Raw genomic sequence first — 20,657 nt, forward strand, 5'->3', positions numbered from 1 at the left:
ATCTTCTGGATTTGCTTTTCACTCACCAAACTTCCCTGGAGGTCCCTCCAAGTTCCTGCTTCCAGTTAGCTGATTTTTGATGGCATGTCCTGCCTATTCCTACACAGGATCTGCCAGCAGCTATGATTAGTATCACATTGGTGATGATGGCTTTTGCAGTCTTTATCTGCTCAAAAAACATGGAGCTCCTACTCTATGCAAGGAATGCACCAAGAGTAAGGAGATGAATCAATGATATTTCTGATAACCTTAAAATCTGGTAGAAGAATCTTATGACCCACTAAGTCTCCACAGACTGGCTTAAAGAAAGAATAGAAACCAGGGATACTTCCAGATTTTCTGTAGAAAGGTCAGAGTAGTGTGAGCAGCTCAGGGCCCTATCTGGATGAGGGCTGCAGAAGGTAACCAGTGAGCCATCTTGGGGTATGGATCATACATATAGCTCCTGAGGAACCTGTAAGGCCCATGTTAAAGTTGGGGAGGGGGAGAAACAAACCAACACTGGGTAGAACTCACTGGATATAGATCACAGGCTCTGCTTTTCCAGAGCGTGACGGCTCAGCGTATACCCTTCCTCCTCGGTTGGTGTGAAGACAGGGGGCAACCCCTCATTCTGTTCTGTGGGGTTAAGAACGCCTGACCAGAGACAGCGAGGATTCCTTTGCTTGTGGTGATAAAAGTCAGTATTTCTAGTCTTCCTGCCTGACGCAGGACATCCTGGGCTTTGAATCAAAAAACTGGGTGATGGGGACACTGGGTGGCTCAGTTGGTTAAGTGTCTGCCTTCAGCTCAGGTCATGATCTCAGGGTCCTGGGGTTGAGCCCCGCATCAGGCTCCCTGCCTCAGTAGGGATTCTGCTTCTCTCTCCACCATCCCCACTCGTGCTATCTCCCCCCCACCCCCCGCCAAAAAATAAATAAAAATCTTAGAAAGAAAGGAAAGGAGGGAGGGAAGGAAGGAACCAACCCAGTGAAAAGACAAGTAGCTAGGAGGAAAAAGTAAAAAGACACGAGCGCACACTTATCACTACTCTCAGTTACAAATAACAGAGAGAGGGGATCCCTGGGTGGCTCAGCGGTTTGGCGCCTACCTTCAGCCCAGAGCGTGACCCTGGAGTCTCGGGATCGAGTCCCACATTGGGCTTCCTGCAGGGAGCCTGCTTCTCCCTCTGCCTGTGTCTCTGCCTCTCTCTGTGAGTCTCTCATGAGTAAATAAATAAAGCCCTTTATATGGATTCTTTCACTTGATTCACCAGCTATCCTACAAGGCAGGGACCCTTATTATTCTTCTGTTTAAATATACACATAATCAGAGCAACTAGATTTTCCCCTCAACTGTAAGAATCTTATAATAGGAGATAAAGAGATTATGAAGACAATCCAAAAAAAAAAAAAATGAAGACAATCCAATTAGAAATCCAACTGTGACTCAGATCATCATGTGAGGGTCACAAAGCTACTTGTGTCCCAGCACACTTCATGAATGTGTGAAACTGAAATTGTTTCGTAATTACTAGCCTTCCAGGCCTATAAAGTCCATCCAAGTTAAGTTGTGTTTAGTTATCTGTAGGTATCTCTCACCTAAATCAGCACTTGGCAGAGATTTTCCTAAAGACATGTCTGTTCTGCTCCTTTTGGTTTCATTTATGCAACAGCCAAATGAACAGTGAGAGAGATTAGCTTGAATTTCCCTACATTCTTGCTACAGGAGTCAAATACCTTGCTCGGCTGCTGGGAAACTGAACTCTGAATAATGAGGGTAACAGTGTGAATTGCATTTGCAATAATTAGCATTTTATCAGCCTCTTATGAGGGACACAAATAATAAGAGCTTAATAGAACACCTGTTTTTGCTTCAAGTCTGAACAGAAGCCTCGGAAGTTCCAGAAAGCATCCCAATTCCTAGGGAGACCTTCATATTCCATGTTCCACAGCAAACATTCTAAGCATGGATCTTCCCACATCTCCTTTCCTTTCCAAGTTCAGGCTCAAATTGTCTTATACCTTGACTACTTTCAGAACCTACGGACTGGGCATGCCTTATCTTTGTCTTTCCCCACTCATATTCATCCTGCAAAGGCATTCCAGAATATTCTTTTCAATGACTTATCATTTCTTCATTAAAAACCTCCTCTGCCTCTCCACTGCTTATGAAATAAAACCCACACTTTGGTTTTAGTAACTCTCCACCCAGATTCAACTTACATCTTCTTTCCATCCCACGCCAAGCCCAAAGTATAACAAGGCAAAGTTGCAAGAAGCTCTCACACTAATTCTGCACTTTTCCTGCTCCTTCTTCCTTCCTGTCTGAAAATGACTTTCTTGGTTCTCTTTAGATATTATACATTTTCATAAAAGTTTAATTTGAATTTTTACTGTCTTGATGAATCCCTTCCTACTACCACTTTTGCCAAATCACTCTCTCTCTCTCTCTCTCTCCTATGAACTTATAATGATAGGTCAGAAAATATCTCAAAGTACGTATCAGGAAGGGTTATAGAAACTTGAATACCATTCCTAGACCACATGCTTCTAAAAAAGAAAACTATGAGAACTCAGAGTCCCATATAATTTCAGCCCTTGACATTTAGGAAGTATACAAGTACAGATATACCCTAAATCACACCTGGAGTAACGTTTCCCAAATACTCATTTTAACATGACTTACACTCACAGGAGAAATACAAAGGAAATGCAACCCAGAGAAACCCTCTGCATCTTTAGCTGAGGTTCAGAGCACAGGAAAAAACAGGAGGACATTTTTTCTCCATTTCTCCTTTCTTACACCTTTGCTTTATCATCAGAAAAAACCCTTAATGGAAGCATCCAGATCCCTGGAAGAGAGATTTAGTGAACCAGCAAAATGCAGACAAATCAAGATGATGTGGATCCAAGAAAGGACTTTGATTTGGTGGTGAATCTTCACTGGTCATCTTTTTGCATCAGAATACAAGGTAGTACATCTTCTTGTGACATTCCCAATTAGGGCAATTCCTCCAGTTCTGCTGAGGACTCTGTCCCGGTCCTAGAGCTGATGCTGCTCCCAACACACACCTTAGGATCCACCTGGAAGAGCTCAGCCCTTCAATCTAATCCATGACTCATATGCAACACAACGGTACATGAAAGCTCTCAATACTGATTCAAGTTGTACATTAACCATCATGACCGAACATCAAGTCTGGGTGCTACTCCTCAAACAGGCTTCGAGAGATCAGCATCCTCATCACTTCGTTGCTGCCTGCAAGGGAAAGAAAGAATGAAAGATTTAGTTGCAGTAAAGTGCTTCGTAAAGCTATGCCCAGGGTGCTCCAAGCCTCATTCATGGTAGTACTGGATATAAACTACAATTGTTGCTTTCACCCTGAGAGGGATGGGATTATCACAGACTTCTCTCCAAAGTACAGAATAATGTCAGGAAGTAAGGAATAAATTCACTCTTTAAAAACATCCCTCCAGGAGAGGGGAAGATGGCTTAGTAGGAAGATGCTGAGCTCACCATAGACACACTAAGGCCACAACTACGTACACCAAAACCCACTCTGAGAACCCAAACTCTAGCAGGACAGCTCTTCTATAGCTAAAGATATAAAGAAAAAGTCACATCGAGAAGGGTAGGAGGGACAGAGACTGTTGGGAACCAAACCATGACTCAGTGACCCATAAGCAGGAAGTTTCACAGGTGTGGAGGTCCCTCCTAAGGAGCAAGAGGTTCGGGATCCCTGGGTGGCGCAGCGGTTTGGCGCCTGCCTTTGGCCCAGGGCGCGATCCTGGAGACCCGGGATCGAGTCCCACATCGGGCTCCCGGTGCATGGAGCCTGTTTTCCCTCTGCCTGTGTCTCTGCGCCTCTCTCTCTCTCTGTGACTATCATAAATAAATAAAAAATTTAAAAAAAAAAAAAAAAAAAAAAAAAAAAAAAAAAAAAAAAAAGGAGCAAGAGGTTCAAGTCCCACATCAGGTACCCCCTGCCCTGGAGATCGTCACTGGGAAGATGAGGCCTCATATTGTCTGGCTTTGGAAATCAGTGGACCTTAACTCCTGGAGAGCCAGGGAGCTACAGGAAACCGAGACACTACTTTTAACAGGCCCACACAGAGTGACAGTCATTCAGAGCCCACCACAGAGGCAGCAGTTTGAAAAACTCGTGCGTCATACATGAAGGAGGCCTAATGACTAATTTTCAGGTATGTGTCAGAGGGGAAGGGATCTGTAGGAACTTTCTCTGGTAATGGAAGTGTGAGCAAGTGCCATTTTTCTTGTATTCCTAAGCTTAGTCGGCCAGATGCTTTGGGAGCAAGACCTCCTCCACCTACCTGGCTAGCACTGCTTGCCCCACCCTGGCATTCTCCTGTAGACCTGCCTGGCTCAACACACTCAGCTCAGCAGATGTCCCTCCAAGCAGTTACTGCCCACCATAGCTGGCAGGCAACATCACTAGGGGCTGGTGCCTGCCCTCAACCAAAGCCCTTGCCACTCACTAGCACACCCACAAGACGCACAGGGGGGCCTGGCAGCTAGCCACCAGTGTGCCCACAGTAGTCACGGCCCAGACACAACAGCACAAGGGGAGGATCGTGCTACTGAGCCCCCAGAATGCCTTCCATCTAAGGCATTAGCTTCAGGACCAGAAGACACAATTGGCTTACCTAATACAGAAAAAACAAAAATGAGGAGACAAGAATATGCTCCAAATGAAAGAACAAGACACCTCAGAAAAAGACCTGAACAAACAGAGATAAGGAGTCTACTTGATAAAGTTTCAAAATAATGGTCATAAAGATGCTCAGGGGCCTTGAGAGAAGAGTAGATGAACTTAATGAAAACTTCAGGAAAGAGAAAACAGAAAAAAAAAAAAAAAGGTTGAAGACTAAAATGAAAAAATAAAGGGAATCAACATAAGATTAGAGGATGCAGAATGGATCAGCAATCTGGAAGACAGGATAGTATAAAGCAAACAAGCTGAAGAGCAAAAAGAAAAAAGAATTTAAGGAACCTGTGGGACAACATCAAGGATACTAGCATTTGCACTACTGGGGTCCTACAAGGAGAAGGAGAAAGATGCAGAAAACTTATTTGAAAAATAATGGCTAAAAACTTCCCTACTCTTGGGAAGAAAAAAGACACAGTTTCTGGAAGCATAGAGAGCCCCAAACAAGTTAAACCAGGGGAGCCAGACCAAGACATAAAATATATATAATAATTAAGATGGTAAAAATAACATATAAAGAGAAATCTTAGGGCAGCCCGGTGGCTCAGCGGTTTAGCGCCGCCTTCGGCCCAGGGCATGATCCTGGAGACCCGGGATCGAGTCCCATGTTGGGCTCCCTGCGTGGAGCCTGCTTCTCCCTCTGCCTGTGTCTCTGCCTCTCTTTCCCTCTGTGTCTCTCATGAATAAATAAATAAAATCTTAAAAAAAAAGAGAGAGAAATCTTTTTTTTTAAAGATTTATTTATTTATTTATTTATTTATTTATTTATTTATTTATTTATTTATTTATGAATGATAGACAGAGAGAGAGAGGCAGAGACACAGGCAGAGGGAGAAGCAGGCTCCATGCCGGGAGCCCGATGCGGGACTCGATCCCAGGACCCCAGGACCGCGCCCTGGGCCAAAGGCAGGCGCCAAACCTCTGAGCCACCCAGGGATCCCCAGAGAGAGAGAAATCTTTTTTTTTTTTTTTTTTTAAGAGAGAGAAATCTTAAAAGCAGCTAGAGAAAAGCAAATAGCTATGTACAAGGGAAAATACCCATTAGGCTATTAGCAGAATTTTTCAGTAAAAACTTTGCAGCCAGAAGAAAGTGGCATGATATATTCAAAGTGCTGAAAGGGAAAAAAACAACAACCAAGAATAGTTTATTTGGCAAGCCTATCATTTAGAATGGAAGGAGAGATAAAGAGTTTTCCAGATACGGGTGCCTGGGAGGTTAAGTGTCCAACTCTTGATTTCAGCTCAGATCATGATCTCAAGGTCGTGGGATCGAGCCCCACACTGGGCTCTGTGCTTGGTACAGAGTCTGCGTCTCCCTCTCCCTCTGCTCCTTCCCCCTGCTCATGTGCTCTCTCTCTCTCTCTTTCTCTCTCAGTAAATAAAGAAATAAAATCCTAAAAAAAAAAAAAAGTTTCCCAAACAAAAGTTAATGGAGCTCATCATCACTAAACTGACCTTACAAGAAGTTTAAACGGACTTGTTTAAGTTGAAAAGAAAAGGCAACAACTAGAAGTAAATTATGAAAGAAAAAAATTCACTGGTAAAAGCAACATGTAATATAGGTAGTAGATCAATCACTTATAAAGCTAGTGTGAAGGTTAAAAGAAAAAGTAGTAAAATCACTTATATCTAAAAAATTAGTCAAGGGGATCATAAAATATCAAATACATAAAACGGGGTGCTAAAAATGTACTGCTTTTATAATGTGTTTGAACTTAAGCAACCATCACTTAAAACAGACTGCTATATAATGGGATGTTGTACATGGACTTCATGGTGACCACAAACCAAAAACCTGTAAGAGACGCACAAAAAACAAAGAGAAAGGAATCGGAGTGTAACATTAAGGTAAGTCATTAGTCACAAGGGAAGACAGCAAGAAAAGAAGAAAGAAACTGAATGAAAACAACCAGACAACAATTAACAAAATGACACTCAATACATATCTATCAATATTACTATTACTTTAAATGTAAATGGACTAAATGCTTCAATCAAAAGACAAAGGGTGTCTGAGTGGATAAAAAAAAACAAGACCCATCTATATGCTGCCTACAAGAGACTTACTCCAGACCTAAAGACACATACAGACTGAAAGTGAGGGGATGGAAAAAGATATTCTATGCAAAGGTAAAATTTTTACAAAGCTAGGGTAACAATATCGATATCAGGTAAAATAGACCTTATTTTATTTTGTTTTTTTTTTATTTTTTTAAAGATTTTATTTATTTATGAGAGACACAGAAAGATAGGCAGAGACACAGGCAAAGGGAGGAGGAGCAGGCTCCATGCAGAGAGAAATCTGGGATCAGTCCCTGAGCCAAAGGCAAACGCTCAACCACTGAGCCACTCAGGTATCCCTAAAATAAGACTTTAAAAGAAAGACTATAACAAAACACAAAGAAGGTAATCACATAATGATAAAAGAACCAATCCAACCAGAGGATGTAACAATTATAAATATCTGTACACCCGATGCAATTGCACCTAAATATTTAAAGTAAATACTAATAGACATAAAGACAGAAATTAACAGTAATACAATAGTGGAAGATTTTAACGCCCCAGTTACATCAATGGACAGATCATCCAGACAGAAACTCAGTACGCAAACAGTGGCTTTGCATGACGCGTTAGAACAGACAGGACTTCAGGACTTCAGATATATACGGAACATTCCATCCAAAAATGTCAGAATACACATTCTGTTCATGTGCACAAGGGAGTGCACATTCCCTAAGACCACATGCGAGGCCACAAAATGAGTCTCAACACATTTAAAAAGACTGAAATCATATTAAGCATTTTTTAACTACAATGATATAAAACTTGAAATCAATTACTAGAAAAAAATGGTAGAAAAACGTGTGGAGACTAAACAACATGCTATTAAACAACAAATTCATCAAGAGAGAAATCAATATGAAATTTAAAAATACCAGGAGACAAATGAAAACAGAAAGACAATGTTCCAAAATCTTTGGGACACAGCAAAAGCTGTCTAATAGGCAAGATTATAGTGAAACAACCTTTCTTCAAGAAACAAGAAACATGGGGGCACCTGAGTGGTGCAGTCCGTAGAGTCACGGTTGTGAGTGCAAGCCCCACTTTGGGGTTGAGCCTACTTAAAAAAACAAAACAAAACAAGAAAAATTTCAAATATACAATCTAAGCATACGTCTAAAAGCATTAGGAAATAAAAAGAACAAACTCAGAGTTAGTAGAAGGAAAGAAATAATAAAGGTCCAGAGTGAAATAAATGAAACAGAAACTAAAAAAAGGGATCCCTGGGTGGCGCAGCGGTTCGGGGCCTGCCTTAGGCCCAGGGCGCAATCCTGGAGACCCAGGATTGAATCCCGCGTCGGGCTCCCGGTGCATGGAGCCTGCTTCTCCCTCTGCCTGTGTCTCTGCCTCTCTCTCTCTCTCTCTCTCTCTGTGTGACTATCATAAATAAATAAAAATTAAAAAAAAAAAGAAACTAAAAAAACAATATAAAAGATCAGTGAAACTCAGAGCCTCCTCTTCTTAAAAGATTGTATTTATTTATTCATGAGATTGTATTTATTTATTCTTAAAAGATTGTATTTATTTATTCATGAGATTCAACTTAAAAGATTGTATTTATTTATTCATGAGAGACACAGGCAGAGGGAGAAGCAGGCTCCACACAGGGAGCCCAATGTGGGACTCGATCCTGAGACCCGGGGTCACGCCCTGGGCTGAAGGCGGCACTAAACCGCTGAGCCACCAGGGCTGCCCTCAGAACCTCTTCTTTGGAAAGATATACAACATTGATAAATCTTTAGCCAGACTTATTAAGAAAAAAAAAAAAAGAAAAAGAATTCAAATGAATAAAATCAGAAATGAAAGATAAGTTACAACCCCAGAAACGTAAGGATCATAAGAGGCTATCATGAAAAATGATGCGTCAACAAATTGGACAACTTAGGAGAAAGAAGCAGATAAATCCCTAGAAACATATAATTTTCCAAGACTGAGTCAGAAAGAAATAGAAAATCTGAACAGATTGATTACTAGTAACAAAATTGAACTGGCAATCAAAAACCTCCCAACAAAGAAAAATCCAGGACTGGACAGCCACACAGCAGGATTCTACCAAACATGTAAAGAAGAGTTAATGCCCTTCCTTCTCTATTTCAACTGTTGAATTATTGTGTTGCCCACCTGAAACTAACATCATATAACAATAATACTTCACATAAAAAAACAAAACAAACAAAAAAAGTACCTACAAAAGCCCCACAGGGGATATTTTGGACTTCCCTATAACAGGAATCCAAAATATTAATTCTGAATGTGGAAACATGAGTGATTTTCTTTTACCTTCCCTATATTTTATAAGCTTTCAACAATAAATATACCAATTTCTTTGGTAATCAGAAAAGTGGATTTTAAAAGAACAAAAAGGGATTCCTGGGTGGCGCAGTGGTTTGGCGCCTGCCTTTGGCCCAGGGCATGATCCTGGAGACCCGGGATCGAATCCCACGTCGGGCGCCCTGTGCATGGAGCCTGCTTCTCCCTCTGCCTACGTCTCTGCCTCTCTCTCTCTCTGTGTGACTATCATAAATAAATAAAAAAAAATTAAAAAAAAAAATTAAAAATAAAAAAAAATAAAAGAACAAAAACATTTCCCTGAAAGGAAGGGTCAACTTCTTGCTTCATTTATAATTTATAGAGGCTTTTAATGCAAAGAGAAATATGAATACCCACGAGGAATGAGTAATCACACATCTCAAATAAAATCAAATCTAAGATTGCAGGTTTATCCAATAACAAAGTCCACAATGAAATAAAGTGATAAAGACCAGGGCCCCAAATTTTCTGTAAGTGGATAATGGCATGGCCTCAAATAAATGTAGCTGGCTTTTCCCACTTCGTCTTACAAGGTTACAAGGTGAAGCCAGAATAAAGGAGAAGCCTCATGTTGTCAGACAAGCAGGGAAGTACCTCCTAAACCTGTCATCCATAAATGCCGGGTAAGGAGGTAACTGCAGGAGCAATTGGACGAACCTGTGCACCAGTGACTGAGCTCATCGACCTATTTCAGGGACGAGGTCTGCAGAAGAGAGCAGACTCTAACTTTTAGGATTTGCACATGACATCAGAGCAGTGGGTCTGAGTGGGGTTCCCAGACACGCAGCGGCAGCCTCACCTGAAAACCTGTTAGAGATGCAAAATTCTGAGGCCTCCCCAAGACCCAGGGAGTTAGGACCTCTGGGTGTGAAGCCCAGCAATCCACTTTCACAAGCCCTCCGGGGCATTCTGGCATCTCCTCAGCTTCAAGAACACTGTGAAAATGCCCACAGGCCTCTCCTGTGCCTGCGTGGGAGCCGCCCCACATTCCGGCACTGAAAGGCACTTCGGCAAGACTTTGCCCCACCTGGCTCTCCTACAAGGTAACCACAGCTGGCCGCCAACACCGACACAGGAGTATGTGATTTCAAGACTTCTGCATGTGTGGGGAGTGGAAGAGGCCATGTTCTGAGCTGGATCCCAGCAGCTTACACCTTTTCCAGCCCAATCCATTCTGTTATTGCCAAGAAAATGCCCATATGATTTCGTTTACTGAAAAATCCATTAGCAATACTGACAGAAATGTCATCAATTTATAGAGGCTGCTTGTGATCAAATTAGCTCACACTTGCCCTGTTAATTATGGGACAGAGCTTTTCGGATCCCTGAGGACCAAGGACTTGGTAAGGGTTACTGCTGTAGTTTTCAAAATGCTTTCTCGTACATTATCTGAGTTTAAGTGTTCTCTAAAATCTGCAAAGAGAAAGAGCAGAAACGGAGTGATCTGACGGCTTACCCACGGTGACAATGCAGAGCCTCCTGACTCCCAGGCGAGTGCTCTGTACGGCATCCACAGACACTTCCTGAGCAGGGGCAGGAGAAAGAGGGAGGAGGAAGGCAAGAGACAGGGCCTGATGGAACCCTGAGAACCAGTCAGCACGGGGACAGACAGGCTGGGGAAAGTGCTGATCCGCTAACCATTCTGGAGAACAGCTCTGGCAATTTTTACCTTCTAGTATTTGATGGACTCTGGAGTCCCGCACATACTGCTGAACAGCATAGTCCTTCAGGTAGCCATAGCCTCCATGCATCTGTAAAGCCTGGTTGCAGATCTTCAGGGAGACAGGGATTAGACATCTTTGATTGAGGAAGACTGTGGAAACATGGCTTCTCTTCCTACCCCAGCCCCCAATCTGGCACCTACTATAATCTAACAGGAGGAAGAACAACCTACAGATGACCAGGCCAAAGGAGGGGTCTGTATTCTGCGTGGTTAGATAACAAGGGAACTTTACCTACCAAACTTGTGGGTTCCCACCAGGCAGGCAACTCAGAGAGCTCTGCCCGTCTATTACCTGCAGGGGAGAGGCCGCCCTCAAGCACTCTGGCTGCGATTCTGTGACGCTATGATGTCAACTAGCAGCAATGCAGCCTCATGTGGAAATAGTTTTGCCCCTGATATCGTAAACACAGTGTAGTGCTACATTTGAGCAAGAGGCATTGGGCTGCTCTGAACCTTCTTCCAAAGGTAGTGTCTCATCTAGAACACAACCAAATGGCAGTGACACAGTGGAGTGTGTAAAGGCATGGAGCAGGTCCCAAGCAGGCGTCTCATGAGTGCACGGTATCCTTAAGCCCCAAGGCAATGTCTGCAGCATCCCAGGAGTAGACTAACAGCTCTCAACATCCCTGGACTAGCAGCTGCTCCTTGTCTACCCAAGACAGCCAGAGGGCATCATCACGCACAGCAAAGCATTCATCTGTAGCGAAGAGCTTGGCCATGGAGCACAGGGCCACTGCATCTTCTCGCTCCTCCTGCAGGGCCACTGCTGCATTGCGGATTATCAGCCGGGAGGCCACCAGCCTTGTTGCCATATCAGCCAGTTTGAATTGCAGGTACTGCAGCAACAGGGGAGGAGAGAACCGGACAAGACAGACAGGCTTAGACCAGCACCTGATCTGGGGCCCTCTATAAGACATCTCTCACGAGGTACCTTTTCTAAGTGACCCCAAGCTTCAAAGTCTCTGCCTCTTCTACAGAGAAAATGTACTGCCTTGTGAGCTCTAAGCACACTTCCCTTGCCCTGCACTTCGATATCACCTCCTGAAAACGATTACTGATAAAATTAGAACACAAGTTCTAAGGTGGGGGCAGAAGTCCAGTGAGAACCCACAGCCTCACCCTCCTAGAGAATGTGGGCCACAGAGCAGGTCTCATGCAGGGGCATCTGGGAAATGACCTGGTTATTGGCCAGAGGCTCTCCAAACTGCTTCCGAACACTGAGGTAGTCTCGCGTGAGGACGACTGAAGCATGAGCAGCTCCTAACGAGCAGGAAGCTGGAAAGGAAGAGCGCCAACATTTCAACAGAGCCAGGCAGTGCTGCTAGCGCCCGCCAGCTACCTTCCTGCCTCATCCTGTTGTGTTCTCACCAACATTGATCCTTCCTCCATTCAGTCCTTTCATGGCAATGATGAAGCCCTGTCCCTCGTTTCCAATTCTGTTGGCCACAGGCACTGCACAGTCTTCAAAGATCACCGCGCGGGTTGGCTGTGAGTTCCACCCCACCTGGCAAAAATCAGGGACTGTATGGCTGCCCAAACAGCGTGGCATTCAGGGCAGTGACTCTCCACTTCAGCCTGCAAGCCCCTGCCTGCCTTTCCAATTCCATCCCACACCATTCTCTTCTTTGCTCACTAACCTTAGGGCCATACTGAATGTTTCTTTGGCTTCCCAAACAGGCGATCCACTGTTGTCTCTGCCCAGAATTGGTCTTATGGTTGTTTCTTCTAATACTCTGGATCTCATCTCAAAAGTCATGACCTCTGAGGGTCCAGCCCTATTACAGAAGCTTTCAAGCTCCCTCAGCCAGTGTCCTATCAACCTGTTTTATGTCTCTCGTAGCACAGAAAACTACCAGAAGGTACCTTGCTTATTCACAGGTCTGTTCCCTGTCCCTGCTTGCTGAAAGGTGAATTCCAGGAGGACAGAGCTTGCCTTTGTTCACTGCTCTTCCCCTACTGTTTACAAATACTTGGCACATATTGGGCACTCATCACCCGCAGAATGAATACAGAGATATCCTTCCAAATTACCCTCACATTAAAAAATATGTAACGCAAAACTAATAATTAAATAAATCGAAAAAGGAAGAAGATGTATACACTTAAAAGGGAGAGAAAACCCAAGAACGAAAGGAAGAAAAGATACACTGTTTCTGCAACTTATTTGCAGGTTTTCTGTAGGCGTGAAACTTGACAGCCTCGGCATTCTGTCGTAGATACCACAAATACTGAGGGGGACACCACCCCCGCGTGTTGAACTAATCGTCACTGTCTTTACAAGCACAAACAAACTGAATCGGTAAAACTCGATCCTGTAAAATTCTATGTCAGGCTGTGTAGGTCAGCCCACATTGCAGGACCCAATACAGACATTCCTCGCAGCTGTGTATCTTATATATCCCATATACAAGTTACATACCATCTACACAGCTTGCACACCTTATACAGGTAAGACTGCGTGTGTCTTACCATTCCAGATAAGCTTAGGAGTGACTTTTGTATCCTCCTCCACCCCAGGAGCCAGCATCAGGCTTTGCACATGGTAGCAATTCAGTAAAAACTTACTATACTAAAAAAGAGAAGGGGCACTAAAGCCTCTAACTCTTTGGCAGTTCATAAAGTATCAGGAAAGCTCGTGAGGGAAATAAATAAACTCTCTAGGAGCGATGAACAGAGAAGCATATTTAGGGCTCGTTTTATTACCGACCTCTCCCCCGATCCTAGCTGTAACAGTACCTATTGGAGGTGGAGGGTGCTTCCGGGCCCTGGCCTAACACATCCGAAGGGGTCTCACCACACCGCCAGCTACAGCTATGCGATCCCAGTTCTACGACTCACCATCTGGCTACAGGATTTCTTAATCCTAAGAATGTCTTTTCAAAGCCCCTACAGAAATACTCTCCCTCTTACATTACTGAAACCCAAGATCATCTCCAGGGAGTTCTATCTTATTTTTATTTAAAGAAAGAAAAGTGGCCTATACACTTTCCCTTCTTGAAATTTCTAGTCACCCCCGGATCTGTAAGTATTTCCTCCTGGGATAAAAGAGTGTGCCAAAATAAGAAGCTGGATAAGAAACAGGTCAGCAGTGGAGTTGGGACAGATGTCAGAGAAATCCCTCGTGCTAAAACGACAGGCAGTTTATAAAACCTACTGGTGAACTCTGACATTTTTCCCAGTGGTGAGTTATTCCTTCAGCCACACCCTATTCTATTCCATACACTCCTGTCGAAATCCTAATAGAAACAACTGCCCCCAAGACAAGTTAGCAAGTACGTAACCTATTCCCCAAAACAGAACAGAGATTGGTCTGGCAGGTGGCAGACTCTTGAATGGTTTTAACTTGAACTGTTTCGTGTCCAACAGTCACTCACCTTTTTTTCCTTCTTGCCGAAGCTGAGGCCAGGGGTCCCCTTCTCTACAACTACACAGGAGATGCCTTTTGGGCCTGGTCCTCCTGTTCGGCACATGACCACATAGATGTCTGATTCACCCCCACCACTGATGAAGGCCTGGGGGTTGGAGAGAGGTGCACCGGGATCAGGACACACACCCTGGAGCCTAACACCTGGGAAAACTACCAGAGTCCCCCCGACGGTAGGACATGAAGAGGCATGCTGGCACGGAGAAATGAAGGAGGGGAGAAAGAACCTGTGCTACCTGGGGAATCAGGGATCTGGCTGATGAGACTAAATGAGCAAGATTATCTGGACTCAGAGCAGAAGACAAAGTGAAGGTAAATAAAGGGAAATAGGTCTGAGGTTCTCTACCCAACGTGTAAAACTCCTAGGAAATATTAATTCGCAGATAGCAAGGATCCCGGCAATGTCTGCAGGAAGATGGGAACAATCTCCAGATGGTTCTGTAGGGTGGGCATGCTGGTACCTTGGAGCCATTGAGGATGTAATGATCTCCTTGTCGTTTTGCTGAGGTCAAAAGGGAGGCAGCATCACTGCCACTTCCTAAGGCAGAGAGGGTGGGACAGAAAGTCAGTGAAGATACAGGAGTCCCAGCACGGTTCCACTTCCAAGGAAATCACTTACAACCAAAAGCTCAGCATTTCATACTTTAAAACGCAGACTGGGGGATCCCTGGGTGGCTCAGCGGTTTGGCGCCTGCCTTTGGCCCAGGACGCGATCTTGGAGTCCCGGGATCAAGTCCCGCATCGGGCTCCCGGCATGGAGCCTGCTTCTCCCTCTGCCTGTGGGTCTCTGCCTCTGCCTCTGTCTCTCTCTCTCTCTGTGCCTATCATAAATAAATAAATCTTAAAAAAAGAAAAAAAAAAAAAAGCAGACTGCCAGAGGAACTCGGTGTTTGGTGAAAACTGTGGACAGCAATTGGACCACTGTCCATCTCCCAGGCCAGAGACTGCCCTCGAACCCTCGTATGCTAGCTGACTACAGGCCATGGTTGTTACTGCACAACCAGACTTCGTGGTAAACAAGGGTTCTATGTGTCAGGGGGACCAGATAGTGCGCGGTGATTTCACCTGAGCAGCAAACGCACCTGGTTCAGTGAGGCAGTAGGAGGCAAACTTCTCCATGGTACAGAGCGGTGGGCAAAACCTGTGCCTCTGTTCCTCATTTCCGAAGGTATCTATCATCCAGACACACATGCTGACAGGTACACCGAGAAGAAAAGACAATGACAGAGTTAATATGGAGAAAAGGACATCTGATGGGGACGGGAAACACCAGCAGCGAAGCAGGAGAGAGAGTGGGAAGAGAGGAGTCACCACTGAGAAGATTCGACTTTAAAGGAAAGGCCTCAGTTACATCATATTCCCGGAACAGTACTACCCAGGGCCAGGGTGTTTCTCACTTGGATGTTCACTCTACTTCTAGGTAAGATGAGTTCCCTAAAAATCAAAGACTTATATGTACTTTGACAGATTTCTGGAGGCTTCATCTGTGGGTTGAGGAAGATGGGAACAGGACCATGACTACTCTCCTAGAGAAGTCTGTTTGCTTCTAGCTCAATCTAGGATTTGGGAGAAGGTGGGCACACCTCATTTGCTATGCAACATATGATGGCAGATTCAAGTCCAAGAGGCAGCAGCAAACTAGAGTGAACTTTTTTCTTTTTTTTGAGAGAGAGAGAGGGAGAGAGAGCACGAGCAAGTGCATGTGCGGGTGAGCGAGGTAGGGAGCAGAGGGACCCAAACAGGGTCCATGTCCAGTGTGGAGCCCAATGCAGGGCTCAATCCCATAACCCTGAGATCATGACCTGACCTAAAATCAAGAGCTGGGTGCTTAACCAACTGAGCCAAGCCACCCAGGCATCCCTCCCCCTCATTTTTTGAGATAGAGGCTCCTCAATGGCAATCAACTTGAAAAGATGAACTTTTCCCTATTTATCTGAAATTTCCCAGTTAACCTGTACAAGTACTTCACTGTGCTTACCAAGCTTTGGCACTCACTTGTGGATGCTAATATAGGCCGTGGTGCTGGTGCAGCCTGTCGCCAAGGCCTCAAAGATAACAGACGTATCAAGCCGTGACAGGCCAGACCCACCTACATCTGTTCGTACATAGACTCCCCCGAAGCCTAGCTGAGCAGCTTTCCGCATTGCGTCCACTGGGAACAACTCCTACGTACAAAAGACAACATGGACGTTAGTGATTCACAGATGGACCTAGCTTTGAAGGGCACAACGAGGGATTAAGATGTTTGCATTTGGGAGAGTGTATATTCTCTTAACTTAATGGGCTATTTGTTATCTACAGTAGCAGTTAGAACGCTGTCTATAAGCACTGGTTTTTCTACCATTAAAGTTTCTTTTTATTATCAAGAGAACTGCCTTGGTTTTAGGAGTGTCTACATCTTTGTATGATTTAAAAGGAAAGACAAACTCAAAACTAGTCTCTACGAGATGAGGAAAGGAATCACAGCACTACTAGAACTCTCATTTGCAGTAAGAGAGTTGCACAAGGAGAATAAATACCAAACAATTAGGACTACATGGGAGATGAAGACAAAGGGTCACGAAGGGAGGCATTTGTTGGAACATCTAGTCACAAGGAAAACGCCCACCTTCTGGTCCCACTCTGCCATATTTGGAGCCATCTCCCGGGCAGCAAAGTCAAAGGCCACTTTCTGAAATTCTTTCTGGTCTTCATTCAGTCCCACGGAAGCTGTGGGTAAAATTGCACATATTCAGTTCCAGGACAGGGGTCAGGGAAGACTAGTGCCAAGATCAAGAGACATGAAATTAAGACAGGGAACATGCCGTAGCATTTCTCTTACATGGTACAATCTTTACCATCTATAGAATGGCTTTGCCTACCATTAATGAGTTCTCCTTTTCCCTTCCTCCTTTCCTCCCTAGTGGATTGGCTGACTTCATTTACCTACTAATTGCTTATTCTTTCAGTATTCTTCTGTATCTCTTCCTCCTCATAAATCCACATTAAAGAAATAGTAAATACACACTGACCCTCAAATCATGGTAAACATTTTTTCCTTTAGGATGTCCTACATTCTGTGTATTGGTATCCTGGGAAAATCTGTCCTATGAATCTCCATAGCTGTTTCAATACATTCATTTTAAAAGATTAATTGAAAAAGGAACATATGTATACTTTGTTCTACCTTTCAAATTAAGAAAATCCTCTAATAAGGCTGTGCCTTTGGCAAATTTCAAACATTCACCAATAACCCTGATGGTAGAAAAAGGCCTTCCAGTGTTGAAAACATGGTTAAGGCCTTATTCTATGTTTTTACCCGACGGACTCCAAAATCTCAGGACGTTTTTTTTTTTTTTTTTTTTTTTTTCAGGACGTTTTCTATCATAAACTATATCAGTGATGTGACTTTGGGTAATTCCCTCGCTTTTGGGGTTTAAGATACTTAAAAGCTAAGGAAGATGAATTGACTGACATCAACAGGTAGGTAGTGCAGCCTCACTAGAAGTTTCTCTAGAACATTAAACATCTAATAAAAGACTACCCCATAGTAGTACTTAGAGATTTAACCTAAACAGCCCTAGTAAAGCTCCCGGGAAAACAATCACCTTTTGGGGATAGTGTAGCCAACTTACAAAAGATGGGACCACAAATCCTGGGAGCTGATGCATCCCAGGTTCAGTAACCTACACAGGGTGCGCCAGACTTACGTTGTTCACATTTATGTCTCTTTTGTTGTCTTTTATTACTGTCATTTTGAAAGGACCACCTGCCTCAAGTGTGTTAACAGAAAATGAGTGTATGCCTATACTTTTCCAAGAGAAGCCCTGAGGTAGAGTGGTGCCTGTAAAATATGAGGCAGAAAGAAGTGCAGGGCTCTGTATTACCTTCTCAGGTTTCATCCTTTAGTGCTATGTGGTCATGATGGGGTGATGCTAAAGTGCATTAATATAAGGCTATGGAGACACTTGGCAATAACTTATTTCAGTGCCTAACAGTGATGCAGTCCTGCCAACAGAGAAGAGGAGCTGATGGTGGAGTTTCTCCAAGGCGGGCATGGGCAGCAAGCAGGAGCCACGAGAAAGCAGTCGGTCTGTATCGGGCAAACTCAGAAAGGAAGACTTGTGAGGATTATAGGTAGGCAACTCTGAGAAGCCCAGAGAGGAAACTTAACGTCGGTGGTTACTCACAGTAACACAGGTTAGGGACAAACAATCCGCAGTTCCTGGCTGACAGTCAGCTCATGTATTTGCAAAGTCTTGCAGAAATAAAATACGAATAAAAATTCTCCTAAAACTCATGTTTCGCTTATTAAGATATGCAACGAAACAAAAATGTATCTGTTAACCACTCTCGTTAACCTGATACCTTAGTATGTAGAATGACGCATTGAAAGGGCAGTTTCCTTTCATTTTACTAACGAAGAGGTACTTTCTCTGAAAGGTGAAAAAGTACCTCCTTGGCTGAAGCTACACAACCAGATGCTAAAAATACCCCAGGGGATCCCTGGGTGGCTCAGTGGGTTGGTCCCTGCCTTCAGCCCAGGGTGTGATCCTGGGGTCCCGGGATCGAGTCCTGTGTCGGGCTCCCTGCCCAGAGCCTGCTTCTCCCTCTGCCTGTGTCTCTGCCTCTCTCTCTGGGTCTCTCATGAATAAATAAATAAAATCTTTAAAAGAAAAAAATACCCCTGCATATTTAACCTATTTGTCATCTAATGTTATTAACCTATCAAATATTTAATCTATTTGTTGCCAGAACAGCTACTTATCTGCCCTGGGATCGGCAAGGGTAACTGTTTAGGACTCTACTTGCTAGAACAGGGTGGCACCTTGAGAAGGAGCTTTAGGACGGCGAGAGGGAAACGGTATTGTAGACTAGTGTACGACTCAGAGCTGGGTGTCGACCTAAGGGATTCATACCTATCCTGTTGTGAAGAAAAGTGACATATAGTAAAAAGCTGTTCTTTTCCTTTTTTTCCCCCAGAAGAAGAAAAACCGAGGCTGGGCATCCCTCGCCGGCCTCGTAGGCCCGCACCCCTGTTACTCGCATCACAGCATGGCCTGGTGCCTGAGGACGCTCGGTCTGTTAACTCTGGGTAGTTGCCCCCATTTTCAATAACAACTGCGTTTCAACGGGAGTTTCAAGATCACAAGTGTTTCATGACCCTGAGTCGTAAATCCTACAATTTACCGCCGCGGCCTGTGTCACCTGAGGAAGCAGCCCGAGCCCTCATCGCCCCCGCCCTCGGCGTCCCCGCCACCCAGCAGGAGGCCAGAGCCCCCGCGGCCCCGCAGACCCGCAGGGAGGGGACGAGTCCGCCTCGGGGCTGCCGGACTCGGGGCTGCGAGGTCGGGAGGCTCGTCCGCGAACGTCGGCTCAGGGAAGGCCCGGGCTTGCCTGGGGCGGAGCAGGGCTGTCCCCGCGGCGCCAGGCTTCCCGCCCACCACGGGGGCAGGGGGGAGGGAGGGGAGGGGGAAGGGAAGGGAAGGGGAGGGGGAAGGGAGGGAGAGGCCCCGGGGCGGAGCAGCTGTCCCCGCGCCAGGCTTCCCGCCCACCACAGGGGGAGGAGAGGGAGGGGGAGGGGGCAGGGGGGAGGGGGAAAGGGGGGGAGAGGCCCCGGGGCGGAGCAGCTGTCCCCGCGCCAGGCTTCCCGCCTACCACGGGGACAGGAGAGGGAGGGGGCAGGGGGGAGGGAAGGGAAGGGGGGAGGGAAGGGGAGGGGGGGGGAGGGGGGAGGGGGGGGAGGGGGAAGGGGGGGAGAGACCCCGGGGCGGAGCAGCTGTCCCCGCGCCAGGCTTCCCGCCTACCACGGGGGCAGGAGAGGGAGGGGGCAGGGGGGAGGGAGGGGAAGAGGGGAGGGAGGGGAGGGCGGAGGGGGGGAGAGGCCCCGGGGCGGAGCAGCTGTCCCCGCGCCAGGCTTCCCGCCTACCACGGGGGCAGGAGAGGGAGGGGGCAGGGGGAGGGAAGGGGAGCGGGGAGGGAGGGGAGGGGGAAAGGGGGGAGAGGCCCCGGGGCGGAGCAGCTGTCCCCGCGCCAGGCTTCCCGCCCACCACGGGGGGAGGGGGGGCGGCAGGGGCGGCCCGCGCGGCGGGAGGACCCGGGCGGAGCAGGGCCCCGGGGTGCGGCGCTGTCCGGGCGCTCCCGCCGCGGCACCCCTCCCCCGCCCGGCCCGGCCCGGCCCGCTGCCCGGCGCGGCGAGCCTTACGGTCGATGCAGGAGGCCCAGCCCCGGCGGCCGCCCCGCGCCCGGGCCCGCGCCGCGCCGTGGAGCCAGCCTCCCAGCCGCCGGCAGCCGCTCCGCAACATCGTCCCGCTGGCGCTGCGGCCGGGCGGCGCGGCGACCTCGGGCGTGCGCGGGGCGGCCCCGGGGCAGCCTGGGCGCTGTAGTGCGTCCGCGGGCCTGTGCGCCCGGCCCCTTGGGCCCGCGAGCGCCGCGGACTACAACTCCCA

At 46.2% G+C, this 20,657-nt stretch overlaps 1 protein-coding gene and 1 long non-coding RNA gene across 6 annotated transcripts; one reads left to right on the forward strand and one right to left on the reverse strand.

Annotated features, from left to right (window-relative positions):
- Positions 1-1,771: 1,771 nt before the first annotated feature.
- On the reverse strand, positions 1,772-20,636 carry ACAD8 (acyl-CoA dehydrogenase family member 8). 5 transcript variants are annotated; one of them, XM_025464849.3, is made up of 12 exons: positions 19,128-19,346; positions 16,838-16,938; positions 16,225-16,394; positions 15,312-15,421; positions 14,691-14,767; positions 14,180-14,317; positions 12,174-12,309; positions 11,983-12,080; positions 11,489-11,641; positions 10,752-10,854; positions 10,539-10,605; positions 1,772-3,240 (listed from the first exon to the last, which is right to left on the reverse strand). In XM_025464849.3, the coding sequence occupies exons 1-12, from the start codon at positions 19,255-19,257 to the stop codon at positions 3,195-3,197; spliced, it is 1,329 nt and encodes a 442-aa protein (XP_025320634.1). In that variant the 5' UTR covers positions 19,258-19,346; the 3' UTR covers positions 1,772-3,194. The 5 variants fall into 5 exon arrangements, with proteins under 5 accessions (XP_025320634.1, XP_035572032.1, XP_025320637.1 ...); XM_035716139.2 differs by lacking the exon at positions 19,128-19,346 and adding an exon at positions 18,096-18,527; XM_025464852.3 differs by lacking the exons at positions 10,539-10,605; positions 19,128-19,346 and adding an exon at positions 20,414-20,636.
- Positions 3,240-4,860, forward strand: LOC125755065 (uncharacterized). Its single transcript, XR_007410573.1, has 2 exons — positions 3,240-3,710; positions 3,941-4,860. It is a non-coding gene; the product is annotated as an uncharacterized LOC125755065 (long non-coding RNA).
- Positions 20,637-20,657: the final 21 nt, after the last annotated feature.

Source organism: Canis lupus, chromosome 5, assembly GCF_003254725.2.
Source record: "Canis lupus dingo isolate Sandy chromosome 5, ASM325472v2, whole genome shotgun sequence".
Taxonomy (NCBI): Eukaryota; Metazoa; Chordata; class Mammalia; order Carnivora; family Canidae; genus Canis; species Canis lupus.

Excerpts from the sequence above, each read along its gene's own strand:
- ACAD8 (XM_025464849.3), bottom strand. The coding sequence starts at position 19,257 with ATGCGAGTAACAGGGGTGCGGGCCTACGAGGCCGGCGAGGGATGCCCA. Across the intron at positions 14,318-14,690 it reads ACATCCTCAATGGCTCCAAG|GCCTTCATCAGTGGTGGGGG; the intron begins GTACCAGCATGC and ends TCCAACCCCCAG. Across the intron at positions 3,241-10,538 it reads GCTCTGCATTGTCACCGTGG|GCAGCAACGAAGTGATGAGG; the intron begins GTAAGCCGTCAG and ends TTTCCCTTGCAG.